At 37.2% G+C, this 27,459-nt stretch overlaps 1 protein-coding gene across 1 annotated transcript in view; it reads right to left on the bottom strand.

Annotated features, from left to right (window-relative positions):
• Positions 1 to 3,937: 3,937 nt before the first annotated feature.
• The window catches only part of kif15 (kinesin family member 15), a 36,865-nt gene continuing 13,343 nt past the window's right edge, over positions 3,938 to 27,459 (bottom strand). The window contains exons 21-35 of the mRNA XM_079860181.1: positions 27,080 to 27,230; positions 24,622 to 24,707; positions 24,241 to 24,319; positions 24,045 to 24,131; positions 22,356 to 22,460; positions 22,153 to 22,275; positions 21,890 to 22,036; positions 20,186 to 20,278; positions 19,713 to 19,877; positions 19,433 to 19,536; positions 19,292 to 19,355; positions 18,623 to 18,660; positions 14,247 to 14,379; positions 11,209 to 11,340; positions 3,938 to 4,358 (exon numbers count right to left, since the gene is read on the bottom strand). Of these exons, the coding sequence (XP_079716307.1) occupies positions 4,299 to 4,358; positions 11,209 to 11,340; positions 14,247 to 14,379; positions 18,623 to 18,660; positions 19,292 to 19,355; positions 19,433 to 19,536; positions 19,713 to 19,877; positions 20,186 to 20,278; positions 21,890 to 22,036; positions 22,153 to 22,275; positions 22,356 to 22,460; positions 24,045 to 24,131; positions 24,241 to 24,319; positions 24,622 to 24,707; positions 27,080 to 27,230 (1,567 nt within the window). The 3' untranslated portion in view covers positions 3,938 to 4,298. The remainder of the gene's footprint in view (positions 4,359 to 11,208; positions 11,341 to 14,246; positions 14,380 to 18,622; positions 18,661 to 19,291; positions 19,356 to 19,432; positions 19,537 to 19,712; positions 19,878 to 20,185; positions 20,279 to 21,889; positions 22,037 to 22,152; positions 22,276 to 22,355; positions 22,461 to 24,044; positions 24,132 to 24,240; positions 24,320 to 24,621; positions 24,708 to 27,079; positions 27,231 to 27,459) is intronic.

Raw genomic sequence — 27,459 nt, 5'->3', positions numbered from 1 at the left:
AACTTTGGGAAATTACCATATTTACTGATATGATGATCAGTGGTACTGCAGTATGCACAAACAGGAAGGCACTCTGAAGTTGGTTGAGGGGTCATACTACTTATTGTAGAAGACTTTACTCCAGCTTTAAGGAAATCTCCTTTCTAAGAATCCTTAACAACATGAAGAATTGTTTTAGCTTTGACTGAATGAGATGCCTGCTTTTGCTGGAGGCAGACATATTCCCTTTGTCTGGCAGAAAGACTCAACTTGTAACCAATTGGAAAAAAATCTAGAATATTGTAAGAGAACAGACCTTGATTGTTCTTTACATGGACCTCTTATATTCACAGAACTGCTCACTGGGTAGTTTTTCTAAAATTCTCTCTACATGAGAGTCAAGTCACCTTTATTTATATAGCACTTTTTACAATACAGATTGTATCAAAGCAGCTTCACAGTGATAACATGAAAATAATACAACAAAATTTGTTTCTAGAAGAAAATTGCGTCATAGTCCACCTTAAGTAAGGCAGATCAATAATAGTGTTGAATATTAAATGTCCCCAACTAAGCAAGCCAAAAGCCAAGGAAACAGTGGCGAGGAACCAAAACTCCATTAGGTGACAGAATGAAGAAAAAAAAACCTTGGGAGAAACCAGGCTCAGTCGGGGGCCAGTTCTCCTCTGACAAACGAGCAAAGTCAGATTGGATCAGAACATTCAGAATATTTATCCAGTTCCATCTGGTTGGAAGTCGGAGTCGCACCGGTATGGAGACGAGTTTGTTGAGGATCAGTGCCGATTGCTGTCGTGTCGATGAGGCCTTCACAGGGCTGATGAGGCTGGCACTTCAGGGAAGCGTACGGCCCGGATCCAGCTGACTTCAGTAAACCTCGGAATAAGCAGAAAGACTAACATTAGCGTAGATGCCATTCTTCTTATGATGTAACGAGTACATCGGGTGTTATAAGAAGTGTCCCCGGTTCCGGCTGACCTAATCTATGCAGCCTAAAAATCATTTAACTGATTTGAATAATAGAAATGTAAAATGTTCTATATGAATGCTAGGTAAAAGAGATGCATTTCTAGTCTAGATTTAGACTGACAGAGTGTGTCTGCTTCCCAGACAATGTTAGGAAGACTGTTCCAAAGTTTAGGCGCTAAATAGGAGAAGGATCTACTGCCACCAGTCAATTTTTATATTCTAGGTATTATCAACTGGCCAGAATTTTGAGATCGCAATAGACGTGAAGGACTATAATGTGTTAAGAGCTCACTCAAGTACTGGGGAGCTAAACCATTTAGTGCTTTGTCAGGAATATTTTAAAATTGATACATTTAACAGGGAGCCAATGAAGTGTTGACAGAACGGGGCTAATATGGTCATACTTTCTGGTTCTAGTGAGAACTCGAGCTGCTGCATTTTGGACCAACTGGACTTTGTTTATTAAGCGTGCAGGGCAACCACCCAGTAGAGCATTACAATAATCTAGCATTGAGGTCATGAATGCATGAACTAACTGTTCCACATTTTTCATGGGGCGAGTAGAAATATAGAGCTGAGTATCATCAGCATAACAGTGAAAACTAATGCCATGCTTCCTAATGATATCTCCCAAGGGTAGCATGTACAGAGTGAACAGCAATGGTCCTAGTACTGAGCCTTGTGGTACTCCATACTGAACTTTTGATCGATATGACATCTCTTCATTAACTGCTACAAACTGATAACGGTCAGATAAGTATGATTTGAACCATGCCAATGCAATTCTACTAATGCCAACATCATTTTCGAGTCTATTCAAAAGAATGTTGTGGTAGATGGTATCAAATGCAGCACTAAGATCGATTAACACTAATAGAGAGATACAACCATGATCGGATGATAAGAGCAAATCATTTGTGACTCTAATGAGAGCAGTGGTCGTTCATTATGGGAAAGGGATGGCAAGGACTGACTGGACATATCCTGCTGCTAATAAGTGAGCTCCGGTTCGAAGGACCACGTAAGGGAGGATAGAAATTAAGTAGGAATGTCAAACTTGGTGTCTATTAGAACACAGAGTCTAGCAGTAAAGTTCCATTTGACCACTTTATAAATCTACAGAGCACATGGATAGGGAGTACATAATGGTTTTGGTTAAATGGCTGAAATAAGGTCTGTGGTGAACACAAGCTCAAGACACTTTATGAATGTCTGTATATTCAGCACTTGCATACTGTAAAAATACAGTAGCCCAAAAGGTCAAAGAAAATTGTAAATGAAAAGCATTTTACAGTACACTCAGAAGAGTTGCGTAACTGCAAAAACAAAGTCAGTGAGATTCATTCAGCCTCAGCATCACATCTTCATGTTGGGTCCAGCCTGAGGACTGTCCACATCACAGGCAATGTTGTCTTGCCAGGCAAAGAAAAAACATCTAGTGTGCTGAATTCAGTTTTGATTAGACTCCACACCTTGCTCTTCATCATCCTTATCCTTTTACTCACTCTTCCTCCATTCCTCAGATCGTTTCATCGATTGTTCATATTACCATTCAGTGCACCTGTGCACTCTGAACTGGCTGATTTTGTACAGTTGGTTTGATCACATCATTAGAAACAAGTGTGAACAATTTTAAGTAATTTTTTGAGTGTCTAAACCATGCAACTGTGATTAGATGTGTTGAACTTTTGCAGTGCATCACAGTGTGAAATGTTTTTTACTGAGTAAGTATGTTTAGAGTTTTGGAAAAAGAGTGCATGAGATTTGCAAATGGTGTCTAATTGCCTGAACTTGTATAATGTTTGGCATATTAATGATGAACGCTTTTTAAAATGATACATTCAAAGCATAACAACGTTTAAGAAACATCAGTCAACCAAGCATTTTTGTATCATTTACAACATTGAGGATGATTTGAAAATGTGTCATGTCTAGAAGCAAATTAAACCACAATCATATCTATGGGAATATTCCAGGTTCAGTACAACTTTATATCAATCTACAGCGTCATGTTTATCATTCCCTCTTTGAACATTTATACTTCACATTATAGAGATTTCACTTCTAGAGAGATTCAGACCGCTGTGCATCTGCTGCTGTGGAGAACTGGTCAAACACAGTGTCTGAGGCAACAGATACACCAGCTCTAAGTGTAGTGTGGTGTGACGCTTCCAACTACCCTAACGAGACGTCCACATGATCACATAAAGAGTGTGTAGATGTTCGTTACAACCCAGTTTCTTTTCCAAAAAATGTATGTTCTTCAAACTACATTAATGTTCAAGCTATGTAATGTTTCACATACACACTGATTACAGTAAATTGTTTAATCTCGTGTAAAAGTTATGATAAATCCTCTTTCTTGCAAACTATTTTTGTTAACATTTTAATGCTACATATTTCAACTCACTTCAATCAATGTTCTCCAACATACATTGACAGAAATAAGTGGCAGATAGTAGTTATAATAGTATAATGGTATAAAACTCCATTTCTTGTCAGTTAACACGTCTTTTCAGCTGACCAACAGCATGAACCACTGTAGTGAAACCACACTACAATAGAATTAAATAAGACATTACTTTTAATCTCCAATGAAGTTTGGATAAGTGTTGTGCAGTTCACATTTCTGTTGTGAGCCATGGACTTAAGTGTGACTATCTCCAAGTAGTGAGAGAGTATGGCTTTAGAGAATGACATTTCACACACCTACTTGAAACGCATAATATTACAGACATTTAAAAACAGAAGGAAAGAGATAAGAAAAGTCTTTCATGTTTTACTTAGAAATGTATGTAATGTCTGCATTCAGACAGGTATTGTTTTTATATGTAGCTAGTTGTAAATTCAATATTCTAACCCTTAAAATAAAACCTTTAAAAAAATATACCATTATTACAAATGAGGTAATTTTGTGAAATTTGGTTCCCTTCTGGGTACAAATTTATCCCCAAAAATATGAACAAGCAGTTACACATGTAAAATGCCTTGTGAAGGGTTGCTTTAATAGATTTATTATACAAAAATAATTACAATTCATAAATTGTGTAGCTACCGTTTAGAAAGATAAAAATGGAAGCAAAAATCAAAAGAAAAAAAACCCTGAATGACACACACACACACACACACACACACACACACACACACACACACACACACACACACACACACACACACACACACACACACACACACACACACACACACACACACACACACACACACACACACACACACACACACACACACACACACACACACACACACACAAAAATGATATCTAAAAATCATGTCATTTAGTTTTTACTTCCAGCATGTGAAGGGTGAGCATGTTATAGGCCTGTTGCAGGACTTTCTTCCATTTGAAGACACTGCTTGAGTTTGCTGTTTTCCTGAAAACACAGAGACAGATTTAATACAATCCTGCAACAGCAACTCGGTACTTTAAAAATTCTTTCCCATCTTGAGAATATGAAAGCATCAAGAGATAAGAGAGATGCTTTATGCAGATCAGATAAATGTAATGTATGCTAATGTCCCTGAAAATGTTGAGCATATCATAATGAGGTGTAAAACATGATTCAGAGAGGAATATTTTACAAGATAGAATGTATGAGCTGGAGCGAGAATAGAGTTTACTAGGGATTTTAGGGACAGGTGGAAAAATGAGGGAATGTAGTAAAAGCAGGGTTTCCATTCTTTCAGAGATAATTTTCCAGGACTTTTCCAAGACATTTCAAATTTCATTATATATACACTATATAGATAACAGATTAAACAGATATTTGGTCCCCGACTAAATATTTTCCTAGACAACTATTAGTCGTTCATTAAAGCCATTAGTTGTTTAGTCAGGGGAGAAATACTAAACTATGATAATGAGCATTTAAAATAAATTAAATGCTCAAGTGTGCACATAAAGCTTGCTGCAGTGACACCGGCAAACATTGCATTAACTTTTCTAAGATCAGAATGTAAACAAAATGAATAACCTATAATATAATTAACTGCCTTATCTTTAAATTTTTTTTTTTTTTTTTTTTTTTTTTTAATGTAGGACAGATTATAAACAAACAAATAAATAAATATAGAGCAAAATGAATCAGAAGAGAAACATCAAATAAATAAATATAGAGCAAAATGAATCAGAAGAGAAACATCAATGTAAACACTATAGTACAGCCTTAACATCGAATAAAAACAAACAAAACCAATACATTATATAAATGAAGCCAGCCTTAGAGAGGATGCACACCGAAGGCATGGACGACATGGAAGTTAACCCCTTAAACCCTGAGCCATTTTTGGAGTTTTTTTGTCTGAGTGACACACAAAAAAGTAAAGACTCATAACTTCAAAACTATAACAAGGAGAGTCAAAAGGTAGGTATCGTTTGATAGAACTCTTTTCAAATTTTTTGAAAATATAAATTACATTACATTTGGATATTCTCCTGCCGAGAAACTGCTGATAAATACAAAAAAAAAAACATAATTTTTTTATGATTTTGCATATCTCTCTTGTTTGACATGCAATAACTCGGGGAGGAAATATGGTAGCACAAATTTTCTTTTTTGGGGAAGTACCCCTAAATGTGAGCTGCATCTGAATCAAATTTTGTGGTGATCGCATAAAGTACTCAAAAGTTACAGCATTTGGAACAAAGGTAGCCTTTTTGTTTAGTCCTCACACATTTGGAAAGCAATAAAAAAAAAGAGTTTTCTGAGTGACATACACAAAACTAAAGACTCATAACTTCAAAACTATAGCAAGGAGAGTCAAAAGGTAGGTATCGTTTGAAAGAACACTTTTCACATTTTTTGAAAATATAAATTAAATTACATTTGGACATTCTTCTGCCGAGAAACTGCTGATAAAAGACAAAAAATAAATATAATTTTTATAATGATAATGCATATGTTTCTTATTTGACATGGAATAACTCAGGAAGGAAATAAGGTAGGAGGAAAATTCTTTTTTGGGGAAGTCCCTCTACATATGAGCTGCATCTGGATAAAATTTTGTGGTGATTGGATAAAGTAATCAAACGTTACAGCATTTGGAACCAAGATAGCATTTTTGTTGAGACCTTGACGCCCCCTCATGGGCATTTTTTATAGTGTTTCACCATGAAGAATATCTTGTCATAAAAGCAATAGATAAAGTTAATTTTGGGCTCATTTTAATTGTATGAATATGCTGTAAAAAATGAAGTGCCATTTTCAACGATTTTTGAATGTTTCGTGAGATGTATGATGTTTTTGACACATTGCAGTACATAGTACAAAAAAGTATTTTATAGATTATGAATTTTTTTTTATATCTTTATCAGCAAATAACTCAGCAATACTTTGGAGTTTTTCAAATAGGCTACATTCACTGTAAAGTTCAGACTCTAAGGTTTCAAATGACACCAATTTTGTTTGAATCAAGGCAATATTTTTGAAAAATATGATAATGAATATTTTCGCAGCTAGGGGGCGCTATGGGTGGCGCACACGGGCGGTACACTCCGGTTTAGAGAGACTAGTCAGCACTCGTTCAGAGTTGATCGAAGTGGTTAGATTCTTTAAAAAGCTGAGATTCTAAGCTTTAAAATGATACATATTTTGTGTTATTCCACGTTTGAAAACGAGCGCGGACGGTTCCGGGAAAATTGGAAAACACTTTGCTCCCCAGAAGGATGAGAGACTTGTTTTTTAGCCAAGTATGCATTACTTCGTGAGGAATATCTCGTGATCAAAGCAATGGATTCTGTTGTGTGTGGGCTCTTTGTAATCGTGAGAATCTGTTGTCAATAAAGATGTTCGATTTTTCACAATCTATGCATGTTTCATTGAGTTATGAGCTGAAACGTCACATCAAAACAACATAGCATCACTGCTATTGCTACTTCATAGGTGCGCCTCTGGTATTTTTTTGTGTCAGAACGCTATAAGGAATATCTTTAGACCTGAGTGATGGATTATGGTGTGTTTGGGCTCTTTTTAATCGTAACATTCTGCTGTAAATAATGATGTGCCATTTTCCACAATTGATGCATGCTTCATTGAGTTATGAGTTAGAACGCGACATAAGTGCTACATCTATAATAAAGATCTATGTGCGCATTTGTGTTACAACTCCACGAGGCATAACTTTAGATATGAGTGATGGATTATGCTGAGTTTGGGCTCTTTTTAATCGTGAGAGTCTGCTGAAAATAATAATGTGCATTTTTCTACGATATGTGCATGCTTCGTGAAGTTATAAGTAAAGACCAAACGCGAGTGCTTCATGAGTATATATTTGGCTAGGTGCGTCTTTGGTATTTTCTGTGTTAGAACGCCATGAGAAATATCTTTAGATCTGACTGATGAGTTTGGGCTCGTCTTAATCATGAGCTCCTGCTGTAAATAACGATGTGTCATTTTTCATGATCGATGTATGTTTCATGAAGATACGAGTAAAAAGGCCAAGTCTAAGCTACCTCGCTTGGCTACGTGCGTTTGTGTATTTTTTGTGAATTAGAACTCCATGAGGAATATCTTTAGTTCTGAGTGATGGATTACGTTGAGTTTGGACTCATTTTAATTGTAAGCATCTGCTGTAAATAATGATGTGTCATTTTCCACAATCGGAGCATGTTTCATGAAGTTACAAGCGGAAATGTGTCTAAAATTCAGCATCCATATATGGTTTACCCATGGGTCTCTTGAGGGGCTTATTTTACAAAAACCTTGCTCAAGTTTAGTAAAAGCCTGAAACAATTATGCTTGTTGTATTCTACTCATTGAGACCTTTCAAATGACATATGACACATGACTATCTGAGCAGTATGATGTTTTTGACACATTGCAGTACATAATAATTTCCTCTTCCTCATAAATTATGTATTAAAAAAAAATCATTTTATCAGCAAATAACTCAGCACTACTTTGGAGATAATCATAATGGCTACATTCATTGTAAAGTTTAGACTCTAAGCTTTCAAATGATGCCTATTTTGTGTTGATCAATGCAGTAGTTTTGAAAAATATGACAATTAATTTTTTCCATAGCTAGGCGGTATAATCCGTTCTAAAGGAATAACTCCGCACCTTTTAGGAGTTGAATAAAATGTATAGGTGCATTGAAAAGCTGAGATTCTAAGCTTTAAAATGATACCTATTTTGTATCATATCATTCAGTGGTTGCTTAGTAATTTGATTATGAATTTTTTTCATGGGGTGCCGTCCCGCCGGCGGGACGCTTAGGGTTTAAGGGGTTAAACAGTTTGTGCAGTAAGAGGTTCTCATTTAGCTTCCACACTCCGCACGTACACTTGGATATGAGGCTAATAATAGCACACATGTATCTAGGTTAACATTAGAGCAAGTAGCCATGTAAAGTGGCTAACGTCAGGCTACTTAGGTCTACATGTTTTAAATAAAAGTCATGTTTGAGGTTGCACAACACCTTTTTGTCAAAATATTCCCACAAGTTGAATTTTCTGCCCGACATTACCGCATGAGCCAGCCGTGTTAAAGGAATTCTGTCATCATTCACTCAACCTCATGTTGTTCATGACAGTTGACAGTCGCCATCGACTTCCATTGTATTTTTTTTCCCAACTTTGGAAGTCAATGGCGACTGTCAACTGTCTGGTTACCAACATTCTTTAAAATTTCTTCTTTTGTGTTCATCAGAAGAAACTCGTACAGGTTTGGAACAACTTGAGGGTGAGTAAATGATGAAAATTTTTTTTTTTGGGTGAACTCTCCCTTTAATGATCTTCTCAATGCATGACTTTACCAATTCCTGTGTTTTTTTTTTCTGTGACTAACCGACTAATTAAAACGTAGTCAGCCAAGGCCACTTCTTGACGACTAACGACTGACGCTAGTCCACTATTAGGGGCCAGCTCTAATTTATTTATGACTTTGACCATTCAAACCAGGTTTGTGACTACATTTAGCATTAGGCCTATTTAAATCAGCATGTTAAGAGCATTTCATAATAAACATTGTTACAATTGAGAAAATTATTTGTAGATTGCAAGGAAAGACCATTAAACTTTGAAATTACTAGTTAACTTTGTTTTCTGCTCATGAAAACATTTTGATTATTATATACGTTATTTGTATTTAGTAGATACTTATTTTAAGCATTTTAAAATACTTTTTATTTTAAAATATAAAAATGGTCCAGACTTCAAGAGGAAAACCCTGAAAACACATACAGAAGGCTATCTTTTATGAGTCACATGGCCATACACACAGTGCTGCCAACTATTTTCAAAGGAAAGTAGCTAAAGTCTGCCCAAAAAGTCACTAAATGTCGCTAGATGACATTATGCGTCAATTAGTATAGTCATGACGTCATCACGTTGTTTTTTTCCTCCCAGTCCATGCTCACACACTGTATTTTAATATAGTCGAATGTCTAATAAAGCTGTTCTCATTTACATATTTTCTGTCAGACAACAGACCCCCTATCTGAGGGTTGTCCATCCCTAAAAATATCATTAAAATATGTGTATTTGTAAATAATATAATGATATAATTGTGTAAGTAGTAGGGCTGGGACGATACACCTATCTCCCGATTCGATACAATCACGAGACTTGGGTGCCGACACAATATGCATTGCGATTTTTTTAAGAATTGCGATTCTACAAGTATTGCAATTCGATATTGCAATATATTGCAATTTTTTAAAAACACTAGACCATCGGGAAAAGTTAAATCATACACTTATACAGACTGTACATGATGTATAAGATGAGTCATATTTACAAAAACAAATCATCACATCTTTCTGACTTTTATTTCAGAAGCATCATACAATACTACATTCTCTTGAATAAATGATTCAATAACAAATACATTTTTTACTTTTACGGCACTTAGTGGCGAAACAATGTAGTCGATAAATGCGTTATTTTAAGCACCAAGTTTTTTTAAGCACGCTATCGTAGACATCATTGTTCATATCTGAACTTTAAACTTTTAGTACTTCTATGATCATTTTAAGTATCGTATCACAGAAATAATGATACAATGAGGTTGAAAAGACTTTGTGAAGCTGTTTCATGATGACTCTCTCTGGGTCAGCGGCAGCGCCAACCCAGCTTTGAATGTTGCGATATGATTTAGTCAAAGTTTAATAGACGAATTGAAAGATCGCGTGGGTGTTTGAATAGATAAAGATGAATCGTGCAGCTCTACTGTATTATCTCTCTCTCAGTATATGAGTAGCGCGAGTGCTTTCAGTCTCACGTCTCTTCCACGCGTTCACTTGGGATAACACTCATAGATAACAACACATTTCATCCTCTGTTGGAACAAAAGTGGCTTACTTCTGTCAACCTCATTTACAAGCAAGGACAAAAATAAAGCAATTGAATTTGAATTAATATCGATTCTGGAATAAAACAAATCGATTTTAGAATCGTAAAAAAAAAAAATTGCGATAGCTAGGTGAATCGATTTTTTCTCCGAGCCCTAGTAAGTAGTAAAACAGTGCAAATGCAAACGGGGCAAAAAAACAAACAAACAAACAAAAAAAACTTAAACATTTCGAGCAAAGATTTTGTTGATACTTATTTAATTTGATTGGTAACAGCCCTATTGTGTCTTATTATTATAACTTAATTTAATTAAATGTATGAAATTGACACAAAAGATGATGCATGAATATAATTAGGTTTTAATTAAATTTATAAAGGTAAAAATGCCAATAAAAGGTCAAAATCAATTGAAACGAATTGGAAAAGATGATTTCTGTCACTGCTGTGAACTGACCACCACACAGAATATGAAGAATACCAAAAACTTTAGGAGTCAGCTGTCCATGGCAGTCCTAAACACTCAGCAAAATATTGTCTAATTATCATTATCGATAAAATCCCAGAAAACAAAAAAACAAACAAAAAAAACAAAAAAACAAACAAAAAAAAAAAAAATATATATATATATATATATATATATATATATATATATATATATATATATATATATATATATATATATATATATATATATATATTATATTATATTATATATTATATAATATTATATTAGATATTATATTATATATATATCCATATATATATAATTGGATGGCCATATTGAGCATGCTATGCCTCTATGAATAAGTAAATTTAAGACAGGACTACAGCTGCCACTTTGAGTGTTATGATTTTTCCCATGTAAACGAGTGAATGTTCTCTGTCTTATACGTCTCTGGTTTTGTGCATAAAAACTGTGGGTTCATACTGACCTCCTGAAGTTTTGTGATCTCCTTTTTCAATTTGACCAGGTACTCAATCTTCTGCTTGGGGTTCTGATGACCCAACAGTTTCCCATTTTCCTCGGTCAGATGGTCCACCTGCTTTCTCAGAACCTCAATTTCCTGAAAGACACCACTAGGGTTACAATTATGGATTTACATTTACACACATTTACACACATAAAGATAACAAAGATAACGAATAAGATTTAACTGCTACAGATGAAGATTTTAATTATTTCTTGAATTTTGGTCTCTTCACAACAAAACTGTTGTAGATAGAGTTTCATAACAAATCTTAAAAATAGTTTTCTGACTCTTGCGCTACATATTGTCCTTTAGTGGTCCACAAAAGACAGTTATACAGTTCTGAAACCACATGGGCTGAGAATCAAATAATTAGTATTTTAAGTAGTAATGTCCAACCGCTCCCCTTTCCCCATTATCAAGGATTTGGCCAGTAGTTCACATTTTTACTTGTTGGGGCCTCCTTGTGAGGAGACAAACAATGTAAACAACAGTGAAATTACAATTTTTTTAATTCAAATTTCAATACCACAGTAAAAAACTACTAGCCTAACTAACAGGCTATTGTGCTTGAACAGCTTCAAAGTTAGAATTGGCCTGATTGGACATCAGTCAGCGTCATCAGGAAAGTTTTTCATTTGCACTTTTTTTTTTTTTTTTTTAATCTAGAAATAAAATAAAATGTAATTAAATCGTCACCTTGGAATTATAAGATTCTATCTGACATTTTTGTCAAATTGAGTTATTCACATATCGTATTCTGTGACAACTTATTTATATTATGTGATGTTTTTTTTTTAAGTTGTGTACATTTTAGGACTTTTTATTTAAAAAACAAAGTTCCATCTACAAAGTTGAACTCTAACTTGGTACTATAAGGTTCTATTTGCGAGCTTAAATATAGACTAATTTAAGCTTCCTATCTATCTATCTATCTATCTATCTATCTATCTATCTATCTATCTATCTATCTATCTATCTATCTATCTATCTATCTATCTATCTATCACTTGAACCAGAAAATAATTATTCGTCCAAAAATATGACAAATCTCATAGAAAGCATTAAACTTAACTTTCTCATACATGTCGACACATTGTTACAACACTAATTTTATGTTTTAAAACAATTTATAAGTAAACTGTTAGTGTTTCTTGAAAAGTATTGCTTTAATTAATGTTTTGCAAAATAGAGCCTTATAATTCCAAGCGGAAAGTGATTTTTTAGAATTAGAAGGTTCTGCATTTGACCTGTTCCAAAAATGCTCATTTACAAATTTGAGAGGATTTTGATATTGTACATTTAGAATACATTTAGGGTCTCTGTCATATTCATGTATGAAAGAGACTTGTTCACCATATCATTTTTGCTATATGGAGTACAAAATCTTTGAAGCTCAATATCTCAAAACCGCTCAGAATGCAGATAGAACCTTATAATTCCAAGGTGGTGAATTCCCTCAACTGTTCCAAGCATTGTTTTGTCAACAACACTCATTTCCCATGTTATTATATCAGGCTACCAGCTAACCTCAACATTTAAGGCATTTGAATGAATTTTCAGCTTAAAACTTGTATAGTCACAGCGTGTACAAATAACAAGGTCACATGAGACACAGCCATCTTCTAACCATACACATACTGGGAACTATATTCTCAGAAGGTAAAGCACTGCTACTTCTGTGGAGTGATTTACTCCAACTCTGAGCGAACTCTCTGCTCCTCACCATGGGGCTTCTCAGGTGCTGCGAGCAAATCACTCCGCCCAAGTAGCAGTGCTTCGCCTTCTGACAATATAGTTCCCAGTATGTATACAGTTAGAAGATGTCTGTGTCTCATGTGACCTTGTTATTTGTATACGCTGTGACTATACAAATCACAACATGTAAATAGGAAAATGTTGGCGTTATTTTGTCACTTATTGGGAGCAGTATGCTAGCTGGAGCCATTTACCTCCAGTCTTTGTGCTAAGCTAGGCTAGCGGTGGGTGTGTCAGACAGAGTTACGGCACGCACGGAGATGAGAAGGGTATGTATGGACTTATCTAACTCTGGGAGATACGGTGAATAAGCTAAAGTCCCAAAAAGTTGGCGTCTTCCTTTAAGAGAACAATTACTTGAGTAGCCCCGTCATTTCACAGAATAGTACAACGGCGAGCGCGTCAAGCATAAACGCCTCGTCCGTTTGGGGAGGTGCGCGCGCAGTCTGTGGAGACTCGCGCTGCGGAGCCAGGCGAAAGTATAAACAAGGCTTAACATCAAGCAAAGCGAGCGTTTCTCACAGAGCATAACCTGTGCAATGAATGTCCTTGTAATTCGCTTCAACCTTTCCGAACTTTATGAAAGATTTTTTTTTGGAAGGTGCGCACACGTGTGTGTCTGTGTGAGAGAGAGAGAGAGAGAGGAATTAGAAGCAAGCAGAATACGTTTTTTTCTAAAGCACACGCATCTATGTCAAGTCACCTTCATTTATATAGCGCTTTTAACAATATGAACTGTTTCAAAGCAGCTTTACAGAGATAATAGGACATTACAGTAACAGAGATTGTTTTGGCTTTACAGCAGCTCTAGAATAAAGTTATTGTCCAGCTAAAGTTAGTTTTGATCGATTCACTTCCGTTGCAAAGATCATTAGTTATTAACACAACACAGTTTAAAAACTAAGCTCAGACTCGATTCTGAAATTCTCTGAATCGATCCAGAATCGTTGGAGAGAGAATCTAACACACAATATCACATAAATTAAACATAAACGGTTCTTTCCTGTATGCCAGGCCTATATTCTTTACTCTTGCGTGTCACGTGACCAGAGTGTAGCAATTAATCGTTCAGTAGTTCTAGTTTCAGTAGTTTCCACTGTCAGGCCAGTAGCCCTGCAGCGGAAACACAACTTGATTTTGGGCTCTGTGCTTGAGGTCCAAGGCTATTGGCTCCACCCATCACGTTGTTAGCTCTGGCTTGCACTGGCCCGACAGTGGAAAAGCGACTATTGTTTCTCTCTGACCTGCTGCAGTTTTTCTTGTTGATGGTCTTTCTCCCGCAGATCCCGCAGCTCCAGGCAACGATTCCTAAGTTCAGTGGTCAGTTCCTGCACACACGTCTGAGACTGGGCAAGAGTAACCTCATTACGCTGGAGTCTGTAACACACACAAACAGGGGGTTGGGTAGTTTGTTAATGTTGTGGAGTTTAATGGCAATCAATTCAGACATTTGTAAAAACCGTTTCATTGCATTTGGACATGATCATTTCTTTCCCTGCGCTCGTTAAAAGATCATTAACTGTTAACTGACAAGATTTTGTTAAATTAGAAGTAAATTAATTAAGACAGAATGTGTCTGTGACCCATTAAAAATACCAAAATTTGTTTTCCAGGGGTTTAGCAGTGGGCAGTGGTGACTGAAGGCAGTGACTGAGTAGTTCTGATGTCCCATTTTTATGGAAGTCACAACGGCTCGAGAAAAAGCACAGCTACTTTATACAGGCTATGTGCACTTGTCTGTGGATTGACAGATTGGTTTTGAAACTTATATGGTAGTTACATAGCCCCTAGACCTCTGTTATCATGAAAAAAGCCAGAACATTTCAGTTTTGACAATATGGGACCTTTAAAAGCCAGTTGCGCTAGCGTCATGGCGGATTCGCTATTTAGATGACAGAATCTGCAAGCGGAAAAACCGAACGCGTCTCCAGAGTGCAAACAGATCTGCTCGTGTGCGAGGTTAAAGCACGCAAGCAGACCATCAACGGGACAAGCCGGATTCCACCATATCTTTATGTACACAATAATAATCTTTTACATTGAAATCCTTTTATTTTTAATATTTGGCACGTTTGTGTGCTGCGTCCCTGTGTGTGTAATAAGCATTAAATAACAAAAAATAATAATAATTGCGCCATTGACTTTAGACCAGGTTTCAGTTGTCTCAAAATAGCAATGCGCCAACCAAGCACCTGAACACACCTTGTTTTCAGACCATGGGCCGGAAATGCATTTGCTATTTAAACAACGTGGCGCAGGACGTGAAAATGATAACTGCGTCGAGCTGAAACTAGCAAAGAACACTTGCGTCACGCTGCATTGCCTTACACATCCCTAACTTAAACTGGAACGTAAAGTCCAAACTAGAGGCTTAGTAACTACTAGCTAGTTTATAACTAACTCTGTACTTTATTCGGTAGCTCCATTTGTTTTTCAGGCAGAAAATAGGTCGTAAACTCTCCTTAAAAGTAATGTGTTGTCGCATTGAATGACGTCTATTTTTCTTAACCTAATCACAAGCCTTCTAATAGGTAAACAGGAAATATTCTGAACAGCACGTGTTTCCAAACTCATTCTTGACTGGCCTAAACTGAAAGAAAAAAAGAAATTAAAGCAAACGTTATCAAACTTTTGCTTTAAAGTTTGAAAGAGAAAAAAAAATTTCAGTGATGAAGAAATTCTTTGCTGCTCTCTCTGGCTCCATTGCAATTAGTAACGAGGACATTTGGGGTGTATTCAAAACCTGTACTACTTTATCTGAAATATTAGCCTGTCTGCTGTCACAAACCCCTGTGGAGACATGACCACCTCCTTTTTATTACACCGATACTTTTTTCCACTGTTACCCGTGTTTTGGTATGTGCATAATTTAATTTCTCCTCTGCTTGTGTGGAAGGGTTTAGGTATGGTGTAATCAGCCACTTTTTAAGTGTGTAGGCAGAATCACCCAGCAGAATGCCATGATACTACCCCGAGTCAAATTTTTCAAATCATTCTTTTGATGAAGCTGTCATGCTTTGAACCTGGCCATCTAGCAACACAGTTGGTGTTGTGGGTGCTTTTTTCCTGATTTGTGTCCCATCAATGCAGCCAAGTACATCAGGGAAACCAGCAATGGCATTTATGCTTGGCATGCACACGTAGTTGTTCATGTGGCGATCAAAATATTTAGTAGTGCGAAAGTTGTAACTTAGTGCCCATTTACGGCAAAACTAGGCTAAGTTGTAACTTGCCGGCTTACTGGTGCAACCGGCCCCTGGAGAGGCTGATCCTCTCCCACATTAGGAACATTCCTGCAAACATGGACCAGCTGCAGTTTGCTTACAAGGCAAACAGATCGACAGATGATGCCATTTCCATGGTTTTACACACACTGTTCTGGAGCATCTAGAACAGACTAACTCCTATGCCAGGATTCTCTTAGTCGATTACAGTTCAGTCTTTAACACTATAGTTCCCATCAAACTAAATCACGAAACTATACCATCTGGGGCTAAATGCACACACAACAAGCAACTGGATTTTAGACTTTTTAACGGATCAAACACAGACAGTAATGCTAAAACACATCTCATCCACCCTGACCCGGAGCACGGGAGCACCGCAGGGTTTGTTCTTTCTTAGCCCACTGCTATACACTCTTTTCACAAATGACTGTGTTGCTACTCACCCCACAAACCATATTGTCAAGTTTGCGAACGGCACTACTGTCATTGGACTGATAACAAACAACAGTGAAACAGCATACAGACAAGATGTACAGAGATTGCACACATGGTGTGATTACCACAAACTCACACTCAAAATCAGGAAAACAAAGGAAATAATTAGGGCTGGGTAAAAAAATATATTTCTCGATTTTAATCGATTCTCATTTTTACGAACCGATATCGATTCTTAAATCCCAAGAATCGATTAGTCATCCTGTTTTCAGTTGATGAATGAATGTAACATTGTAGCGCACATCCCATACAATAAATCGCAATAATCTGTGTGCTTTGTTATTATTGATAATAAATGCTCAATCAGTGTTTCAAGTTCAACCGTGGAAAGACGTCAGTAAATCAGCTTGTAAACAATGTCATGTAACGTCACATTTACCTCAGAAAAACCATATCCAGTGACCATAAACCCGTTAGTCAGCTAGAAAAATTAACTGTAGAGAGGAGCATTTAGCTAAATATATGCACCATATTACATATATTTTTTAATATTCTTCAATTTTTAATGCATGTTTGAATACATATGGCAGGTTTTTATGACAGCCACCATTTAAGTGTTTATATTTCATATAACTTTATTATTATAAAAATAAATAAAAGTGTAATTTAAGTGTTTGTATACAAATCAGTTAATTTTTACCTTCAATATATATATTATAGTAGGCTAATGAAGCCTAGTAGGCTTCAACTGACTCCCACAGTTTACAGCATTAGTTAAGAGATTTGTTTTCCTTGAGAAAATTTGCCATGTATTGTACCTGATATCCAAAATAATCAATATTGAATCGAAATCGAATCGAATTGTAAAATTTGTGTCAATACCCAGCCCTAGAAATAATCATCAACTACAGGAAAACAAAAAGGATTGAACATGTCCCACTCCTCATAAATGGAGATGCAGTGGAGAGGATCACGTGTTTCAAGTTTCTGGGGGTACAAATCACAGAGGAGCTCCACTCACATCTCCACAGTGGTGGGAAAAGCCCAGCAGCGCCTATATTATCTGAGGACACTTAAGAGATCCGGTCTACCCCAGAAACTGCTGGTGAACTTACATCAAAGTGCCATCAAAAGTATAATATAACATAACATTCTGTATGACATCATGGTATGGTAACTGTAATCAGGCTGACAGGTGAATGCTGCAAAGGATTTTAAGTACAGCACAGGATACCATCGGGACCCACTACGAGACCTGGACTCAGTTTACACCTCACTTTGCTTGCGAGCTCAAAACATTATAAAAGACCATCGCATCCAAGCCATCACCTGTTTAACCTTCTGCCATCTGGGAGGAAATACAGCAATATCACTCAGACAAATAGTTTCTTTCCCAGGGCTAGCTGTGACAATACCGAACACTGCTGCTACCCATAATCCCTCACACCTCCTCAGTGTGCAATAATCAAGGTCCACAGAGAGTAACATGTTAATTCCATTCTTGTACATTGATGTTCATTTTCATCACGTTTACTCATCTCATTTCTTGTTATTTAATCCTATCTTATGTTATTTATTTTCATTATATATGTTAACTCCATGTGTATTTATTGTTTTCTAATATTCTAATATTTGTTGATTTGCTGAGTGAGCATGGTGACTATTTGTAATTTCGTTGTTTACAATGACAATAAAAGCGGTCTAAAAAAAAAAAAAAAAGCTGTCAGGTTCTAAAAAAACCTGAAAACTATGCAACAAGTAGTGCTGAGTTTCGGTTCACATTCAAGTATTTTAAGTCGTTTTCGCTGTTGCAAGGAAACTATTCAAATGATTGTGCAGGGGCCTCATGCGCACACACACACTGCATCCGGAAAGTATTCACAGCGCTTCACTTTTTCCACATTTTGTTATGTTACAGCCTTATTCCAAAATAGACTAAATTCATTATTTTCACTTACGCTGTCTGAGCATCAGTCAACTGCATCATCATGGAGCTCTGAGAAAAAAAAAAAAAGAGAGATTCAACTTAACACAAGTCAATCCAGTGCGTCGTTTAAAAGGGCATATAGCATTTCTGATGTACCTTTTTACCAAGTTAGTCATAAATAAATGCAATTGGATTACACCAAAAGTTATAAAGACAACAAAAAAACCTGAAGCAATTATTTCTTCAACAATATACTTTCAGACATTTACATTTTGCTACATTGATGTTGCTCTGATCTCCATGTTAGGAGGGCCTTGAAAACATTCATGCATGGAAAAATGTTCCAAGTGAAAGTAGTTCAACTGTTTCAGTGACACCATTGCTCAATACTGTTGAAAGCCATGGCAGACGCAGATAATAACATCCCTCTCAATATCAAATACTATAGTAGCTACTCAAGTCAACTGTTACCAACAACATCTTTTTCTAAGCAAGATGCTGAATTAGTGAAAAAGTGGTAACAGTGATATAAGCACGATGTAAGTGATAAAAACTGACCCTGAACCGTTGAATTTTTCTAAAATAAAATGATAGCATCGGGTCACATCATTGACACAGGTTATTGGAAACAGTCTAGACTCCAGAGGGTTGATGTAATCTAATTCATATAGAGATTTTTTTAGATCTTGCCTGGACATACTTTCACTTTCCTCTCTTCTTGTAGTTCTCTCAGCACAGAAATGGGTATGGTCTCCTTCACATCTCTATAAAGACAAAGCAAAGAGATCATTTCATAGACACAACACACGTATGAACGAGTGTATGAGTGAATCATTCTTACTTTTGCGCACAGCTGCCCTGCTGTTGCTGATTCTGGACGGTGTAAAACTGGTCCAACAGTGTTTGAATCTCCATTCGCACAATCTCTTTTTCATTCAGCTGGGCCTACAGATGCACAGGCAAACATTTTTATGAAAAATGAACCTCCTGAAAACTTTCATTAAAAAAAAAAAAAAAAAAAAAAAAGCGTACACTGCTACAATTTAATTATATAATAAGCTGTGAGATTAACTGTAACAGCTGTAACTGAAGTGGGAACTGTGCGTGTGCATGAGCATAACCTTTAATCTGCCGATCTCTTGGTTCTTGGCTGTGCGCTCTGCGTTGAGTTCCTTCAGCAGAACCTCCATGGTGATCATTGAAGAGCGTTGACTCTCCAGCTCTCTCTCTTGACTCTCCAGCACCTGAGACAGACTCGAGCTAAAGCCACCGGGGGTTTGGGGTGTCTGAAAAAACAGACAATGTTTGACAAAGTCTTCATTTTTAAATGGACTTTCATCACAAACAAGAGCAAGCACTCTTACACACACACACACACACACACACACACACACACACACACACACACACACACACACACACACACACACACACACACACACACACACACACACACACACACACACACACACACACACACACACACACACACACACACACACACACACACACACACACACACACACACACACACACACACACACACACACACACACACACACACACACACACACACACACACACACACACACACCTGTATTTTTCCTTTGGGTGTGGCAGCAGCTGGGGGTTGATTGACAGACTCTCTCACTCTCAGAAGGTTAATCTGATCATTCAGCTGTTTCACCTGTGAATGTGTGTGCACCAAAAATCATTCTGTTATGTTTTCATGCATATCATGGACGTTTGTCTGATTCAACAAGCTTGTACTAAGGGTGCTTGGTCACACTTTAGATTATGGTCCAATTATTACTATTAACTAACTATTAACTACGACTTTTGCCTCAAAAAACTTTTACTGCTTATTAATAGTTAGTAAGGTGGTAGTTAAGTTTAGGAGTAAGGCATGTAGAAAATGGTCATGCAGAATAAGGCATTAATATGTGCTTTATAAGTACTAATAAACAGTCAATATCATAGTAATATGCATTCTGAGAAGCAACTAGTTAATAGTGAGGATTGGACCCTAAACTAAATTGTTACAGAGTGCTTTCACACTTAGCTCGAAATAGGGCACGGTTTGCATGAAATATTGGTAATGTAAAAGCTGTAATGAGCACCTAGGAGCGCATCATGGTATCAAACCCGAGACTACCTGTAGGAGGTGGTCTGAGTTCGAGAAGCATTTTCTCCATACTTTTGAAAGTTGATGAATACTGTTATCCTACCTATACTTGAATATATTGCATTTTAATAATTGGATTTCACATTAGCCGCTTTCCGACCAAGTAGTTACAGGAACTGTCCTTAGTTATAGGAACTGTCCACTTTTAAACAGTTCTATGAACTACTCTCCCCCAAACTCGGTTTTGCTGTTTGCGTTCGCACTGGCCAAGTGGCCATAGGAACTGGTAGGAGGGGTAAGGGAGTAACGCAAGCACGGCGACTTTTATTTTGACGGAGCGACGGACCTTTATTTTGGCGGCGCTGAGAACGACAGAGCAAACAATGCTCGCATTCTCTGTGTTTGTTAGTTAGCGATCGGTCTAACAGATAGAATTGTTATAGAAAGTACACAGTATATGAAAAAAAAAAAAAAAGGTTATTAGCCTATGCCGTGTGGTTGATGTCCAGTGTTGCTAGCAGGGCAGATAAACATAATCATGTTTGGCTTGGTCCCCTCAAAGTTGCGTTGGATTTTCTCTTTAGCATAAAGGTTTAGAGACCCATCTATCACTGATTTCCATGTTTGTATAGTTAGTTTCTGGAGTAAATATATAGGCTATAATCTGCGTGTTTACATATAGCTGTTTTAAAAATGGCAGGTGCTGGTGTTTTGCGTGCGTTCGGTCATCAGCGTACACTACGTCACAGGTAGTTCCTATAGTGCTGGTTTAGACCCTACTCTGAAGTAGGAGCTAAATTAGTTCCTCCAAATGGAGTTCCTAGAACTAAAGTCGTTCCTAGTCGGCGTGTTCGCACCGCAGGAACATACAGGTACTTTAGCCAATAGTTCTAGGAACTGTGAAAAGGTTCCTCCGGTCGGAAAGTGGCTATTGTTTGCCTGCAGTCTAAGACACCCATTTTTGGTTTGCAACGCACCAGTTGAGAATAACTGGTTTAGAGTTCATTATTCAAAAATATTTGACTGCAAAATACCACGACTGTTCAATCAGAATCAAGTATTGCAGAGAGCCATCGATAATGAATGAATGCCAGGTGGACTCTACATTAACTCCTACATATTTGATTTAAAAACTGCAGCATGAATTGAGGTTGAACGTAGAAGGGGCAGTACCTTTTCCTCTAGGGTGTTTATATTGTTCTCTTTCTCTGTGTTCAGAGTCCTAGACCTCTCCAATAAAGCAGCTTGTTCCTCCACCACTTTACTGAGTCTCTCCATCTCATCAGTAGCATAGGACATATCTTCCTGCAGCAGCTCCAGCTGTGACACACACTTACTTCAGTTTCGGCTTGTGACAAAATATTAAAACTTAACCCAGTCACACACATACCCCCAACACTGTCAGAAGCAAAACGTAAGCCCTGTTACACACATACCTCTACACGGTCAGAAGCAAGACGCCTCTCTGAAGCTTCTCGCATCTCCTGTAATTCGTTCTGCATTTGTGTGATGTTCTCTTTCATCTGCTCTTTCTCAGTACAAACTGTGCTGTACTTCCCCTGCAGGTACAACACTTAATATATCAATACAACTTACCTAAAGCATTATGAGCATGTAGGGTATGGATAGGGCAACTCACACTGATGTCAGCGATCTCTCCTCGCAGCAAACACACAGTCTGATCTCTCTCAGCCACCTCACTCCGAAGCTCTCTGGTCTCCTGCATAAACTCCAGCAACACATCCTGCACACAAACACACACATAGTGAAACCCCAGTCATAACATAGCAGAGGAAAAACTAAATCCTATTGTTATTCAGTCCATCTTAGTCTTGTTTTTCATTAAAACATAGGTTACAATAAGAATTATAGATCAAATGTTATCTTGACTTGTTTTCAAAATAGATCTTAAATACATATAAACACATTTAATTGCAGTTACATGTATATTTAGATTAACCTCAATATAAACATCAATATCAGAAACCTATAAGATCATACACAGTAAACAACTAATTGCACGAATCATGATATTTTCAGTATTCAACCTAATGACAGCAAACATAAGTTGCTTGTGTTTATGGTTTACCATGAACACACTTTAAAGTCACATTTGAAATCAAAATTGACAATTCTTATTTTTAATGGAATATTGCAGTATTTTTAAATAAATACATTTTTATTTTTTAAATTATTTATACATGTAAATCATAGTTTATGTAGTACATGTCCCACCCTACATTTTTTCTTGTTTGAGAACCCGTTTCACTTGGATGTCTGTCACAATAGACAAGAAAAGACTATTGCAACTTGAGTTTCATGCTGACTTTAAAGGGATAGTTCACTTTGAAATTAAATTTTGGTATGTTTTAGCTTGACTCAAGGGCATCCAAGATGTAGGTGTCTTTGTTTCCACGGTAGTTTCAATTTTGATATTTTTAGGTCAAACCGTTCTTGTCTGTCAGTCATATAATGCAGGTCTATGGTCACCACCTCAAAGAGCATGCACAGAGAAGTCCAAATTAAACAATTCCCCATCGTAAGTACACATTGATGGCCTAAGACACGAAACGAGAAAACGAACAGTATTTATATCCTTTTTACCTCTTGCACACTTTCCGGCGCTTGCGCAGACTAAGCCAGAACGCGCACACACGTCACACACCAGGAAGCGTGCGCGCGCTCAGATCACTTGGACGTGGTTGTGTAGAGGTAAAAACGATATAAATACTGTTCGTTTTCTCACACAAATCGCTCGTTTCGTGTCTTAGGCCATCAATGTGTACTTACGATGGGGAATTGTTTAATTTGGACTTCTCTGTGCATGCTCTTTGAGGTGGTGACCATAGACCTGCATTATATGACTGACAGACAAGAACAGTTTGACTTAAAAATATCAAAATTGAAACTACTGCGGAAACAAAGACACCTACATCTTGAATGCCCTTGAGGTAAGCTAAACCATACCAAAATTTAATTTCAAAGTGAACTATCCCTTTAAGATCAGTTTTTCCAGCTGTTTTCAGAGTGTAAATTTGAGTATTTTACTGAAACCTTAAGTGTGTTTTGTCTTGTTCCATTAATGTTAATTTCGACATATACCACATTCCACATTTGCATTGACATTAAACATGTTGAATAACAACATTAAGTTATAACCATTAACATTTAATATAGCATTAAATACATTTTATGCTGTTTTATTAGTTTTTTATTGATACCCAATGCATAAACTAAGGTTATATAACCTAACCTTTTTTTTTTAATAGACACTTTTACAGTGAGTGAAAGATTCCTGCTTTTTGTGATCAGTGTATTGCATTCTCACTTTGTCCTGTTCCATCTTCTGCTGGAGGCTGTTGATAGTCATGTTGGCTGAACACACACTCTGCTGTAGAGCACTGATCTCATCACACTGCACAGACACATCAGAACCAAACAGACATGTAGAGGTCATGTAATACAGCATCAGAACATCATCATGCAAATTACAAAAGACTAAAATTGTTAACGGACACACATACCTGTTGTTGATTTTTGTTTGTCAGGTCAGTGATGTGTTTCTTCAGTGAGGAATTCTCTTCTACAGACTGCACAAGCTCTCTGAAAAACACTCAACATCAAAACTTTTATAGGTGCACATAATGCAAATTATAAGTGCATTAATTTCTCTCTGGCTCTCTCCACACACACACACACACACACACACGCCCCAAAAGTATTTAGACACTTATGCACGCAAGAAAAGATGGAGGAAAACTACAACAACAAAACTATAACTATATAGAGTTGTATCAACAAGTACATCATTTACACGCTTACTCTATAATATCTAATACCAAAATCAGATACATCAAATAATAAGGCGGGGTTTTGACAGATGTTTTCATGTCTCTTTCACTCACTTGGACACACTCTCTTGGTGTGCGGTCAGCTGGGATCTCACACTGTTGTTCTGCTCTTTCTCCTCCTGAAGAGTATGCTGCAACTCCTACAAACAAAACCATACTATACGGTCAATGCTTTGATAATAGCTATGCCTTCAACCACACAATAAAATGAAATATAGACATCTGACCTAAAAATCATTCAACCAGGCATGTTTGAACCACAGTAAACCTGTATAATAAACATGAACAGTATAGGGCTTTACACACTTGTAATAGTTAACCATGAATTATTCTGGGTTAGACTGCTTCACACTGCGTCATAATTTATTCTGGGTTAATTGGGTATTCATAAGACATTTCACACTGTAATTAGCTAATTGATTAGTTACATTTATATAGGGCTTTTCTGGGTACTCAAATTGCTTTATATATGGAAGGGGGGGAATCTCCTCAACCACCACTAATGTGCAGCACCACCTGGATGATGATGTGACGGCAGCCAGACTGCACCAGAACGCCCACAACTAGGGGTAGAACAGTTCATGAAAAAAAATCTGAACCGTTCAATTCACTTGTCACTCAGTCACGGTTCGAGACACGCGTGTATTGTTCGGGTCCAGCCACGCGCAGCGTAACGTGTTTTTTATAATTTGGTACAGAGGCGATTGTTACACCGTGTCCTAACCAGACGCGATGCAATAAGATTCCAGCGACAAATAATTTGACTGTCCACACCAGACGCGATGCAACTATGGGACGAGATGTAGCCAATCAGAAGAGCGTGAGTGAGTGGGCTCTCTAGGCAAGCTCCCGGCACTCTCAACTAAATGGATAAGTACATAATCAAGTTCATGAATATTACACCATTTTAACACTATTAAAAATACATACTGAGTTATTGAAACAATCGTTGTCATAGAATACACTTGTCTGTTAACAATGAGTTGACAGTTTGAACGTTCTTGTTCACTTTTATTTATTTAGAAGATCCGAGGTGAATTGTTGTTTTCAGTACGGCTATAAAAAGACAAAATGATATGCAAACTCACACAGACGCTTTTAACATTAAATAAAGCACATAAACAGTAGCCTACCTGAGATTAGCATACTTATTTTAGCATACTGATTAGCGGCTGGTTAGGACAAAAACTTGGATTAACATGGAAAAGTTACCTTTTATCGCGTGTCGCATCGTGTCTGGTTAGGACACGGAGTAACAGTGACAAGAAAGCCTATTCTTTAAATTTGACAATAAGTGTTTTTGTTCTCAGCTACAATTTGTTTAAGGTTGTAAACTTTTTTTGACAAATAAATGAAAAGCCTGTTGAAATTAACAACATCTCCCCTCTTGCTGTATTAGAATCTCACAGATTTAATTTATGATCGTCACAATAACGTGTCTATTCCTAAAATCAAGCTGCCTCATTCTTTAAGTTGTTTTGATTACGTGACCTTAAGAATAACTTATTTTTTAAATACTGTAAATGGTAGATTTTAAGGCTATATATGTTATGCTGATGTATGGTATTTCTAAAGTGTAAAAAAAACAAAAAAAAACATTAACAATGTATACTGTATCTAACCGAAAATCGTGACCACAAGCCGTGATACAAACCGAACCGAGGATTTTGTGAACCGTTCCACCCCTACCTACAACACACCGGCTTATTGGTGGAGAGGAGACAGAGTGATGAAGCCAATCAGTATATATGGGGATGATTAGGAGGCTAATGGGCAAATTTGGCCAGGATGCCAGGGTTACACCCCTAAACCTTTTTATTTGAAGGACATCCTGGGATTTTTAATGACCACAGAGAGTCAGGACCTCGGTTTAAAGTCTCATGCAAAGGACAGTGCTTGTTTCAGTATAGTGTCCCCGTCAATATACTGGGCCATTAGGACCCACACAGACCAGAGTGAGCGCCCCCTGCTGGCCTAGTTTTCCCAGGAGTCTCCCATCCAGGTACTGAGACCAGACTCAACCCTGCTTAGCTTCAGTGGGCTACAGTGTGATAGCTGCTGTACACTGTACATAAAGGCTCTAGCGCTGCACATCTTCATTTTATATATTTCTGAATATATCAAGTTTTACCTGAATGGACTTTTTCAGACTATAAAAAGTAAGAATACATTTCTTAACTCCAGTAGATGTATTTTCTGTCACCATTTGAATTTTTTTCCCCTCAAACACTGTAACTTTTTATTCAACAAGCAGTGACTTTGTGACTGTCTAAAGTATGTAAATATGAGGAATGCAAAGTGGGTGTCTGTTAGGCTTAGCCTTAACATTCTAACACTGCACCAGTTTGGCACCACATTGTGGAGTTAACAGTGCAAAAGCGGTGTTAACCCTGCTCTAGGACAGGGTTTCATAAAAGCTGTGTTTAGAACGGCACTATCCCAGGGTTAGGCACAGTGTGAAAAGCCCTTAAGTGAAAACTAAAACTGTGTGAGTATGTGAATGAATACTGACATTAATCTTGGTTTGCATTTCTGAACACTCTCGGCGCTTGAGCTCCATCTGCTGTGTGTGCTGATCCAACTCAAACTGAAACTCAGCCTGCAGTGTGTCATACGTGTCCTGAAGAACACGCTGTTTTTCCAACACCTGCTCCCACTCCAACCTGAGACAAACAGATTATATTGAGCATCAATGTAATCTAAGACAAACAAGTTATACTGGGTATAAATGTTTTCTGAGACAGAGAGACAGGTTACAAAATGTTAGAAAAAAAAAAACAAAAAAAAAAACCATCAATCTGAACACCCCAGTAATCAGCATGTTCCCTTTTGAACGGTCAGTCGTATTGTGTAGCTATACGCTATGGGGAAAACTCCTTTTTCTACGAATAC

This window comes from Squalius cephalus (assembly GCF_949319135.1).
Source record: "Squalius cephalus genome assembly, chromosome: 23".
NCBI lineage: Eukaryota > Metazoa > Chordata > Actinopteri > Cypriniformes > Leuciscidae > Squalius > Squalius cephalus.
This window is presented reverse-complemented; position numbering and strand designations above follow the sequence as displayed.